At 40.5% G+C, this 12,388-nt stretch overlaps 1 protein-coding gene across 4 annotated transcripts in view; it reads right to left on the reverse strand.

The window, feature by feature from the left end:
- SORCS3 (sortilin related VPS10 domain containing receptor 3) overlaps positions 1-12,388 on the reverse strand; it is a 307,083-nt gene that overhangs the window by 72,638 nt on the left and 222,057 nt on the right. For all 4 annotated transcript variants that reach the window (XM_013174527.3, XM_067000505.1, XM_067000506.1 and 1 more), the window contains exon 7: positions 9,864-9,982. In XM_013174527.3, coding sequence (XP_013029981.2) covers positions 9,864-9,982 — 119 coding nt within the window. The remainder of the gene's footprint in view (positions 1-9,863; positions 9,983-12,388) is intronic.

The raw sequence follows: 12,388 nt of genomic DNA on the forward strand, positions 1-12,388 counted from the left end.
TTCTTCCTTCCTCCACTCATGATCATGATCTTCTTTAATACTTGCGTTATTTTCTTTTTTACAAGACGAAAATCTGGTCTCACATCAATCAACACTTAAAGAAACATGACAAGTTTCTCTTTAAAAGCCCTGAGAGTTTCAATATGCTAGCTCGTCACCCATGCTGACCTACAAAAGGACAGATTACACCAAACATAGAAGACAACAGAAGTATTTTCATAAGGCTGTGGAAATGGTAGAAAATATATCATGGAATCCATTCATCTCCATAATTTCTGAGACATGCCTAGAAACACATGACTCTCTAAGAGCAGGTTTGGGTTCTGTTTAACCAAAAAAACCCACATCTATCATCCAAAAAAGACTGAAAGGCAAGCAGAAGGAGTTATAAGGAGTTATGATGTCCCAGAATGTAAAGACACCCACAATGATGTCAGAAACTGCAGATCACAGTGCACCAGGCTTCTACCTCATCTCCCTGGCTAACTGATGCTGGCACCCGTAATTCCCAAAGTAAATCAGGTACTGCTGTAACCAACACAGAACTACTAAATCTCCAAAATGACTCTGGGCTAAGCAAGACCTCACCTGTCTCCTGCTGCTCAAAGACCTAACAGAAAGGCTAAAGGTACATGTGTTGATGCAGACGCTCATGCACCACATATTAGAGGCATAGCCTTGGTAGAGACACAATGACAGCGTGCAGCTAACACATGATTTCTAAGCTAATGGCTGAAAGAGAACAGAGGACTTTTCTACATTGCTTATCAGCCTGGGTGGTTTACAAGGATAACAACCACTTGCCCTGCACAGTTACTGGAACAGGACATCTGCTTTTCACATTGTTTATAATGTTCAAAGGAAAAGAGAATTGGTAATAGCACAGCTCAACCCACAATCATTAGACATGTTTAGACTTTGTAATTCCTGTAATTTACCTCCCACTTCAAGCACTGTAAATGGCAACTCAGTCAATTTACAGAACCAAATTTAAAATTTCCTTATTGACAGTATGTCTTTGGATGTTATTTCCAATAAACTCCCCACTTTTTGATGAGATGGGCTTCCTTTGCTTTTCAAGTTTCCTCCCTCCCAGTAACATGAAATGACTTGGTAGGAGTGAAAATTTGAGAAACCCTATATCAGTAATGTAATGACACCCTTGATTTGTGTTTTACACCTCCACAGAGTGTCGTGGCATCCTTCCTCACTGTTTTAACCTTAGTTACCCTTTCTCCTTCTCGAGGGCATAGCATCCCCTAAATCGGTTTGTGGATTAAAGCATGGAGAAATTATGACATTAGGCAGACAAGATGCTATGCTTGCTCCTTAGTGAGTGAATTTGCTGTTTTTCAGAGCTGGCTGCTGTCTGAGCCTCGTACAGGTTTGCCAGCATGAGGAGTGAAAAGTCATGTCTCCTCTCCCAAGCCTAAGCCTGTTGTCAGTCACAAGAGATTCAGGAGATACAGTGAGCTGGTCAGAGGGAGAATCCACCTGCATTACCCTAATGTAATGCTCTTCTTTCTTGATTTCTCAGCACGGCCAGGACAATCACCTTCCAGATATTTCTGTGTACTGAGGTTCTCCAATGCCCAAACATAAACCACACCATCTAGCCTGAATTATCTCCCTGTGGCTTTTGTTAATGTCATCCCTTTTGCACACTCATTAAGGCAATACACAATGACAATGACCTGAATGTGAGGAGATACAGCTCTATGCTGCAGAGACGTGTATTAGTGCTTCCACGAGCTAAGCACCCTCAAGCTGCCTGCTAAATTCAGTAGGCTTTGAAAGCATGCCACATTTTAGAGTGTCAGACCCATCACTGAGAATTTGCTAAGACAAAGCTGCATTTATTTTACTGTCCCTGTTCACTTACCTCAGAGCTATGATGGCAAAGCAATAGGATGGTGTAATTTTGAGAGAAAATACTAGATTTGTTTTAAAAGCAACTGCGGCAGAAAATGTGCACAGTTACACCAAAACACGAGCCATGTTAGAGCTGCAAATGCACACTACCCATACAGAAACCAACTTAAGAGAGGTGGATAATTATACACATTAAATCTCGTGAGGGATTTCAGAGGAAACATATGAGTCTGCCAAGGTAATCCTTTACATCTCCAGATGCAGACACTGCTGATAAATCACAGAAGATGTGGGAAGGGAAGAGAGCGATAAAGAAAAAAGTACAGCACAAAAAGCGCTAGGAAAAAAATAAATGTAAATAAATAAATAAATAAAGGAAAGAAAAATGATAATCAATTTTTATCAACAGATGTTTAGCTTCATGTTCCAACTCTGATAACATTTGGCACAGAAAAGATGAAATAGTGCTAGAAATGGATGAAAAACACACAGCAGTGAATAGGAAAGTAGCCAACTACTTACTGCCTATCTTGCTTTAAGAAGACTTTTAACTAGCACCTGGGTTGCACTTTCTTTCATCTGTATGGATTAATTTCCCCCACTGGAGAGCTGTCCAGCATTCTGAACAGGGGCAAGAGACATTTTAAATAGGGGCAAGAGAAGATCAGCTGTAGCAGGCATTATTCACCAGTTAAACAGATGTAATGATGTTCATCATTTAAACGTCTTCATCCTATTAGTTTCATAATAAGCTTTTAATGATTTCTTCAATAAAAGACTCAAAGACCAAACCCTACAAGTTGGAGTGCTCCATTGTCCCGCCAAGCCGTTCTCTCTACCATCGATTGCAAAGATAAAAATCAATTGGAGCTAAGCAGGGTGAAGTTAAAAATAAATTGCACAGATTGATTTCTGTTAAGACCTTTGGCTCCTAGTTAAAAAATGGAGGAAAGAAATATATATTTGAACATAGTGTATTTAGCTTCTACAGAAATCACGAGAAGGCTCTAGACCGGGAAATCAAAGTTTAATTTCTTCCCTATCTCATTTCACTGAGAGGTTTCACATTAAAGTAAATAAATAAATAAATAAATAAATAAATAAATAAATTTCCTTTCTTTATTCTTGGGGAAGTTTACTACTTAAACTGATTAAACTTATTAAACTGACAGCTTGAGAGCTGAAGTTGGGTATCCATACGAATTGGTATAATCTCAGCTGTGGCTGCTGGTTGATGTCTACTCACCTGACAACTGTATTTGATTCAGCAAAGCACACTCATTTAGCCCAGCTCTAAATACTTGATAAACTTGAAATATGCACTCATGTCCTACTAAATGTTGGCACTTCTAAGTTTGACTAAATAACCACAGTTACAAGCAATAATATAGTAATAAACTATTTCTCTGAGCTATGCTCAAACATATATATATAGCTTATAGAATAATTAGGAACTTCTTTTTCTCCATAAACCTTTAAAGAGAAATGAAATGTGCTCCCACCCCAGTTCTAAAGCTATAAATAATGAATATTTTTCTTTTTTACAGAGCCTGGAAAAAATACATTCTCATAAAGATATCAAATTCAAGAAAAATAGAATTTGATTCAGATTTAAAAAAAAAAAAAAAAAAAACAAGCAGCAGCAGCATTTTTTACAAAAGCCATTTTCCATCACATCACTTCAACTAAGATTTTTGGACACACATTGATGAGACTCCAAGCATCCAGAAATCCAGAAAAGGTAATATTATTGATTATAGGTGCCCTAAGAAGCTATCAGTAATTAAGTAATTATGGGCAAATGCTGACATCAGTGTGTTTAAGGGGACTTTCTGATGCAAAAGAAGACTGAATTGCTTCAACAGCTTTTGGCAAAAGTGGTTGGTCTCGTGAACCAGAGGAATTATTTAGATGTGTATTGTGAGAATTACACTTAGTTGCTCTAGGCAACATCTAGGGAAATTGTGGGTTTGCTTGTTCTCGCTCATCCTAGTGAGCAGGCTGAGATACTGCCCTGCCACACACTTCTCTGAAGTGAGCAAAACTCTAAGTGTAAAATTACTTCAGATGATGAAGAGCATTTTGACAAAATTTTCACTTTCCACATGGAATTCCTGCTGTCTAGAATAACGGCAGCTGCTCCCACACTGCTGCATGTGCAAGCTGTGAGCGATCACCATCCTCTGCTTCTTAGCATCCACACTGCCAATCCTATCTCATTCAGGAGGACTTTTAACAACAGCCAAGACCCTCTCTTCCCTGCTCACCTCACACTTCCGCCTTCATTATGTCATCCTCAGAAGAAAGGCAACCACCAGAGCAGCTTAGCTTTTTGAGAATGGGACCTTCACATGTCCCATGACAACCTACACCGGAGGAATCAGGAGTCAAGAGACAGTGGTGCAGCTCCTGGGGTTCCCAGGATGCTGAGCTGCAAATGAAATGACATAGAAAGCTGCCAAGAAATCTTCCCAAGAGGGGAAATAGCAGAAGGAGCCAGGGAAGGGACAACAGCAGTGATTAATACGTCGATGCCTTGGTACCTGAGAACCAGGAACACAAGACCCTCTTAAGAATTTCAGCCTACAGTTAAACACCTTCATAAATTATGTTACATTTTGTAATGGGAGTGGAAAAGGGAAGAGGCCCCCATGTTCTCCTTCTTTAAAGGCCTTGGGAAGCAATAATGAAATGCCTCTCAGCATACCTCTCTGGTTAATGGTGCAAGCAACTTCCCATTAAAAGTGGAAATGGAGCAGAGCCTGAAGTGAACAGGGCCTTTTTCAACCAGGGCTTGCAGGTGTCGTTTCTTGTCCCTACAAGGTGACACCACAAGCCTTTAGCCCTAAAGGCAGACCTAAGCGTGTCCATCTCAAAAGGCATTTATTTGTTTGGCCTTCTGGAGAAAACAGGCATCACCCCCCCAAATTCAAACCAGGCATCAGCTTCTTCTAAAACTCAGAAGAGCCTGCTGTGCCCAGGAGCTCTGCCAGTGCCATGGAAAGTGCTGAAAGTCTGAGCTACATTTCAGATCGACTTCAGCTGCAGATGGTACGGATTCCCTGTACCATCTCAGAGAAAAATAAAGACATAAAAAACAATCATGATAGGTATTGATTGCCCATCCACACATCTCTGTACTGACTTACAGCCAGTTCAAATCAAATGGTTCAAAGTTACCCTGAGGGTCTCTAAGCACTGACAGAGACAGAAACTTCAGGGAGGAATAGGGACAGTGTTAACTGGATGTTGAGCTAGACTGGTATGACCTCTGGGAGGAAAGCCACACACTGAAGAGTTTACACAAGGAAAACGCAACAAGATTAATAGGGAGGAGAAATATTTTATGAGACTTACTTCTATAGTTCAGGGGAGGGAAGGTATTTTTCACATAACAAATCCTTGCTCAAGTCCCTTAGGATCTCATGAGTATACTCAAAAGCTTATCTGTGCCTTTTCTAACTCTATCAGTTCTGATCTCATAAAAAAATACTACCTCTTCTTGTAAACTTCGTCTCACTCACATCCCTAGGCCACTAGCACTATAACAGCAGTACTGCCAGCAATCTTCATGCCACACAACCTGGAAAGTTTCATCTTTGTTACTGTCCCTCACCTGACACGTGGGAAAATCCAGTCCTTACCTGGGGCTGCACCACTGAGCCGGGAATGTCCTCAGTCCCCGCTGGTTGTCAGACTTGTCCAGCACAGGACTCCAGGCACCCAACGGAACCACTGAGTTATTGCACCTGAGATAACCTCCACGTTACCATTACACAACTGGGAATGACTTTAACTTAGCAATGATTAGCTCCCTCTGCCAGCTGCAGGACTGCCCACGTGAATGTTGCTTTCTGCAAAAAATGGGGTTTTACAGCAAAGCTGATTCCCAGTGAACGCACTGCCGTTTTTTTAATATCCCCATTAGTTCTTAGACCACCACAAATAAGCAACACTATACTGAGAATTTTTCAGCCCAGACTTTTTCACTCTCTGCAATAAGCAATGACATTTGCTCATGCTTTCTTGCATTTTCAGTGGAACTTTTTCATCTGTTGGCAAGGAAACTTACATAGATCATTCCTGCTCTTTCATAGCTACTTTAAAGAACTAAGTAGCATTGATATTATTTGCTTGCTTAGAGAAAAATAAGAAGTTTCTGCTCCAAACAATGCTTCTCACTCAAAACAGTTTTCTGCAAAATAATCCCCACATTCATTAAAGTGTTGCATTTTAGTCTCTTTTCAGCAACCTGAGCAATTCTATTACTCATACTGATACCTGACTTGCTTGAAAAACCTTTTCTCCAGAACAACGCTGTGATTTATTTTTACCATAGAAATTCTCCAAAATATCAAGAGCCTAGATACATATACAAAACAAAAGATAGTTCCTGACCCCTGCGTCTTATAATGTAAGGTGTTTGTCAGAAAGTCAAATCTTGTACAGTTTCAGGTTACCTCTGCACCTGACTTGAGAAAAGTGATACGAATTCAGTAGAAAGTATTCAAAGGCACTTATAGGGACAGGTGTGGTAATGCTCTAAATTACTGGCTTCACTAGTGCACAGCTATATAATTGAACATAACTGACATTGACCTTAATGGCAAAGTTGCAGCTAATATTTCGTACACCTTCATAAAATTAGCTCCTTTTTGTGTACAGTAAATAAATTCACACTTAATACCATATTCCAAGATTTTCTCACAAATAAGTGATCTACTTTGCAAGCCACATGAATTTTAAATATTAACTATGAAGGAAGGAGCTGATATTGGCTCCTGGCTACACAAGAGCAATCTTGTGAATTGAATGAAATCTTATACACATAACAGAGGGCGCGATTTTCTCTTTATGTATCAATTTATGCAGACTTACCCACTCTTACAGCTGTGCTAGACATCCTTCAACAACTAGTCGTCAATCAAACAGAAAGTCAATCAATAAGTTCAGAATGATCACCTACTATTCTATTCATAAGAATTCTTCCTGTTATCTCTTAGTAGCTACTTCTTTCCTCTTCATTACTTTTTATATTTTTCATTTTGTGCTGTTATTTATCTCCTTTGCCTGATTACTAGTCCCAGTCTTTTCAACTTCTCTTCTTAGGCAAGTTTTTTTCGAGCATAGGATCATTCTTATTTTTCTTTCTTTGCATTGTAATTCTGCAAGATCCTTTCAGAAGTGCTGCACAACAACACTCCACATAAGGAAGCGCTGATTTATAATGGCACTATAACATTTTCCATATTCTCCCTTCCCCTGCACATTATGCACCATAACATCACATCTTCTTTGAGTGCACAGTTATACAGGTTAATTCTTCCCAGGAATCTGACACTACAGGCCTGTTTATCAATTTGATTAGAATGGATATACACTGGTGAATAGCTGCATACAGATAATCTGAAATGTTGGTATCGATAATTGCGATTCACCTTCCCTCATTATAGCTGTTGGAAAGTTATGGGTCTTCTCTAAGCTACGCTTAAGTGCCTTCTAATGTTAAAGACAAAAGAACATACAGAGAGAGACCTTTCTCATCCTGCAATAGGTGTCTAGGAGAAGATGAATTGCCCTTGAAGGTTCTGATCTGTCCACTCTAGGGGAGCACAGACTACCGGTATAGACTAAAAACCTAATGCTTTCATGATAAACATTAAAAGAAATGAGTTACTCTCTTTACTCCACAACATTACTTTTGATTTGTTCCAGCACAGACAGATGGGAGCTCATGCACCTATCTTTTATGCAGCTATTAAGCCTCACCAGGTTCTTAACATTTAATTTGATATTTATTTATTCATCTCTAATATTTGAAATTCAGAAGAGCTGGCTCCCATATTTCTGCCCAAGATTACCCAGACAGAATGATATGCATGAGATATTGCACACAGTGAATCTGACACATCCCATAATAGGCAGCTACATCACATGACTTCTGAGATTAATACATCCAGGACATATCAGTACTCCTACATATGTACCAAGCAAACACTCTGCAAAGCCCATCGACCACGTGCTGGACACGGTGGATTTAACACACCTTCAGCTCAGAAAGGGGTGTGCTGTGAATCTGAAGTGTCTGCGTCTTGCTTGAGAACTACGCGGGCTCAGTTCATGCCCAGTTTCCAGGCATTTTTTGCATTCCCACACGTAGGATGCAAAAAAGAGGGAAAAGCAATAGACAAGCTGTGAAAGGGAGAGTGTCCTGCCTGCCCAAACCAGTATAAATGCTTAGTTTGTGCATTTAAAATTTTTAAGAAGTGGGGGTATATAATTTTCACTCTGAATACCCACACTAACGCTAACTACTACACTACTACACACTAACTAATACCCACAATAACGTTGAAATAAAACAGTGCTAAGGGCATTCAAGTCACTTGAAGTATTACATATACACACACGTTTGTATACAAACTTTTTTTTTTTTTTTTTTTAACTTGAAGCCATTGTTTCCACTCATTGCTAATTTAAGTCAGAGGAGTGCACACACCAGGCAGATGCCATCACTGCAAGCTCAAGCTTCTACACAGAGCAGCCTTCTTTTAATACAAGTGAGAGCCATGGAATGAGGAATGTCTGCGAAACCTCAAGCTAACCATAAAGAATTGGATGCTCCACAATGCCCTCAGCCAGATATAAACCTCCAGATTAACAAAGTCTTTCAAAAATACTCCTTGGTGAGTAACAGCATTTATTGATTGGAAAGCCTTTGCCTCTAGTGAAATCATGACTAAAGCTGCAACAGCTACACTCTCAGTGTATTCTAGCAGCAAGTCTCCCCCTGATGCCAAAAGAAGTGGTGGAAGGCTGGGTGTCATGGAGGGAACGAGGGGGGCTGTGGCTTCCATAACAATCAGCCTTCTCCAGAGCAGCTCACTCTCCTGCTCACATGAGGAGGAGACTGCCAATGCTACTCATGTGCATGCATTTTCTATACTGCAGTCTTCCCAAGTCATATGGATCCAGTCCTTCACCTTATCCCAGCACAGATTATCAGCCTTCTCACCTAAACTATTTTTAAGAATAATTTCACAATAAATGGTGCAGAATTTACAATTCGGATATTTACAATTAAAAAAAAAAAATAGGAGCTTTACTTAACCCAGTCAAAAAAGGAAGCGTGTGTCTTTCCTTTACCACCTGGATTAAAGTTTCATCTCATCTCATTCCCACTCCTCATCAAGGGGGACATCTAGATACCATCATCACGTCTGATCTCTGTCTCCTGAGTTCTCTAGTCTTCTACATCCTGGAATTACTGCAGCCTAGATTATGGTCTTCACTCGAATGGCACATCTTTGAGAATTTCTCTTAGACACCGTATGATTCTTCTCACAACTCCATAGTTATGAAATATGGAGAAATGGCCTCATATCATTCAGCCCATGTTTTCTCAGAAAATCTCAAAAACTTGAAGTTTCGTGTTTAAGTTCTGCCACTTCCTCCTCATCTACAAAACCCTCATCAACTAGCTGGATAATTTACAGCCATCTTCTACCTTGAAGGTGTCCTGTAACATCTTTTTTCCAATCTCTCTGCTATTTTACCTCCCACTACAAATCTTTGTTCAATCCATTAGCATTACTTGACTGTCAAATTAGCATAAACCTTCCATTTGTTAAAATGATCACTCACACCTTTCCTTTGCTCTTCTCTGTTCTTTTCAGTTCACAGTAACTTCTTTGCAATTTCCAAGCAGACACAACAATAGCAAGTTAGAGTTTCTGTGAAACACGTGGACCCTCATGATTATCGATGAGCAAACTTAAAATATATCAGATTCAACATGAGACAAGTGAGGAACAGAGATCAATTATGTTGTCTCAGACTGCATTGCCAATCTACAGTAGGTGGATATAGACTCCCTGCTCTTACGGTTTGCAGTCCCACACACTTGTCCTAAGAATATGCCTTCTCTCTTCCCCAGAACAAACACCTTGTGCAGGCAGAATTCTTGTCACGTTCTCATCAAGTCAACATACCTGGATGAAGATATATTCATCCTGAACAACGAGGGAGCTGATGTCAATGGAGCGTGAAAATGGCCCAGTCCTTTTGGTCTCTGAGCACTCCTGGATCCGACAGGTCAAATAGTGGGTGTCTGTAATGGGAGAATATGTACACATGAGAAATACCCATGCAGAAACCTTGTCTGAAAATGTCATCAGCAGCTCAGAAGAAGGTCTCTGAAGGGAAGTCTTAATCTCATCTCCAACTAGCTAGACATTATTGCATGATCCACCTCTGACCTTTAAAACTGTAACTGCTCACTGGAGTCAGGAATTCATCACACTTCCATACCCACTGTTCCCTTTCCCATTGTGCAGATATCCCTCTGACAAGTGGAGGGTACAGATCATAAATGCATCAGAAAACTGATGATGATACCATACAGAGAAGAAAAGATTTCAAAAGCCACCTAGGTGGAATTTATCCATTCCACTGTCCTACTGAGTATTATATTTCCATTCTCCCCCTAAAATACCCTATCCTGACATCTGTTTTTTATTGTGGGAGTAGCATGCAAGGAGAAAAAGAAGTCCAAACCAGCACTATTAAGTTTAATTTATTCTGCTGTGAAAATTATAAGTTTATCACCAAATTAACAGTTATTATAGCCATATATAAGCTAGGTAGGAAAACACCATGGACATGAAATAGCATGATTAGACGAAGAGTCCTAACAGTAGCTACATGCAATAGGTGTAAAATGCTTCTGTCTGGAGAGAGGACAGGAAGACCCTCACAGTAATGGGATGTCCTGCCAGTCCTTGGCATTGCTTGAGAGCAATAGGACGGGGAGAACAATGTGAAGACAATATAAGGTAGTCAAGATGTTTCAATAGAGGGGCCTGGATGAGAAAGCAGATATATAGCCAGATGCTCAGAGGGGCAAGAAGAGACAGGCTCACCTCCAACAAGCTGGCAGAGGTTACAGGGGATTAAGCGTCATTTCACTCAGGCTAAGAAAGGATCTCATGAAACAGAACAATCATGGTATTGTGTCTCTGGATGTATGTAATCTAAATATGCCATCTCTGCCTTTCAACTGCTCTTCTGAAAACTGCAAATTAGGGAGAAAATGAAAATACAACTAAAATGATGGCTGCAATGATAAAAGGGTCATATCTTTTACACTGCAGCACTTTTACAGGCTTCTTAGCTTCAAGCACTTGTTGACTTTTCTACAAAGGGTGAGAACATACCATTCAGGATGAAAACAGTGAGTTTGTAATGACTGAGGTGAGCTTAATGCAGTGGTTTTAGTTCCCATGATTGCACCTATTAACATGAATCTTGCTGAACTAACCCAAAAGGATAAAAGAAGTTGAAAGGGGGTGCAACCAGCCTAGCAAAATTTCTTACAGGATCGTCCATCCCATAACCTCTGCCATTGTCCTTCATCTGTGTCTTTAGCAACAGCAAAATGTGTTTAACTGCAAAGCAGTGGGGGCACAACCGAGATCCTCTGACACTCAGCTAACTGCCTTCTCACGTTCAAAGACAGATTCACAAAGTTTGGCAGGTTCACCTTCCACTGCCTAGTCCCACCGACAGACCTGAGGAATGCAAAGAGAACACAAAGCAGGTCAAAAGAATTAAAAAAAAAGAAAAAAATCAACCAAACGTTAATCTGATAAATGTTTGTGCCACTAAAAGCCTGTGTTTAAAGGCTGCAGAGACACTGCAGTGGTAGAGACACTGGGAATTCCAGGTTAATAAGAGCTACATGGCTGATTCAGAGCAGTTGCATACATCTGGCCCTGCACTGAAAACATAGCCCAGCGATGATGCTAAAGCAGCAGTAACAGTTGCCGGTGCCAGCTCAGAGTATCTAGAGGTAATTAATGCATACGGTGTATGGTGGAACATGTCTGGTGTAGAGACAGTGCCAAATAACTGGGCTAGCAGAAGGGCTGTGCTTTCTCCCAGCATAAAATACCAGCAGCAGTAGAGGGGTCAGATCCTCAGCTGGGATAACTAAAGGCTTTTCATCAACTGACATACACAGACTTCACCCAGAATTGCTGTTTAGGCCCTGAATGTGGAATCTAAGGCATCTCTACAGTGGGTGGAAGAAACTCCTGAGAAAACAAGAGGGTCTTACATATTGTCATTCAACCCAAAGAGCTCAGCAGCCTCGACCTGTTCTTCGAGGTAGCACTAAAATTAGGCAGAACCAGGAGGAGAGGTCAGGAGCTGTATTTTTAGCAGCTCGTTCCCACCACTATGTTCTCCCACACGGTCGCCTGGATATTCTTATCTTTCCAAAAAGGGGATAATTTGCTGCTGCTGAGTGACAGAATGGGAGGAGGAATAAAAACCTGTCACAAATAAATGCAAATAAACCACAAGTGTTGACATGACAACTAGCTTCCTGCCTACCGAGAAATGTGTCATTTCGAGTGTGTTACACCAGCAATCAAACATACTCAAAGAATGGCACTCGATTAATATTCACAGGAGGCTGGTGGTAGAGAAGGGGGGTACTGCCCTATCCACTTTC

The sequence above is a fragment of the Anser cygnoides genome, chromosome 7 (assembly GCF_040182565.1).
Source record: "Anser cygnoides isolate HZ-2024a breed goose chromosome 7, Taihu_goose_T2T_genome, whole genome shotgun sequence".
In the NCBI taxonomy this organism is placed as follows: domain Eukaryota; kingdom Metazoa; phylum Chordata; class Aves; order Anseriformes; family Anatidae; genus Anser; species Anser cygnoides.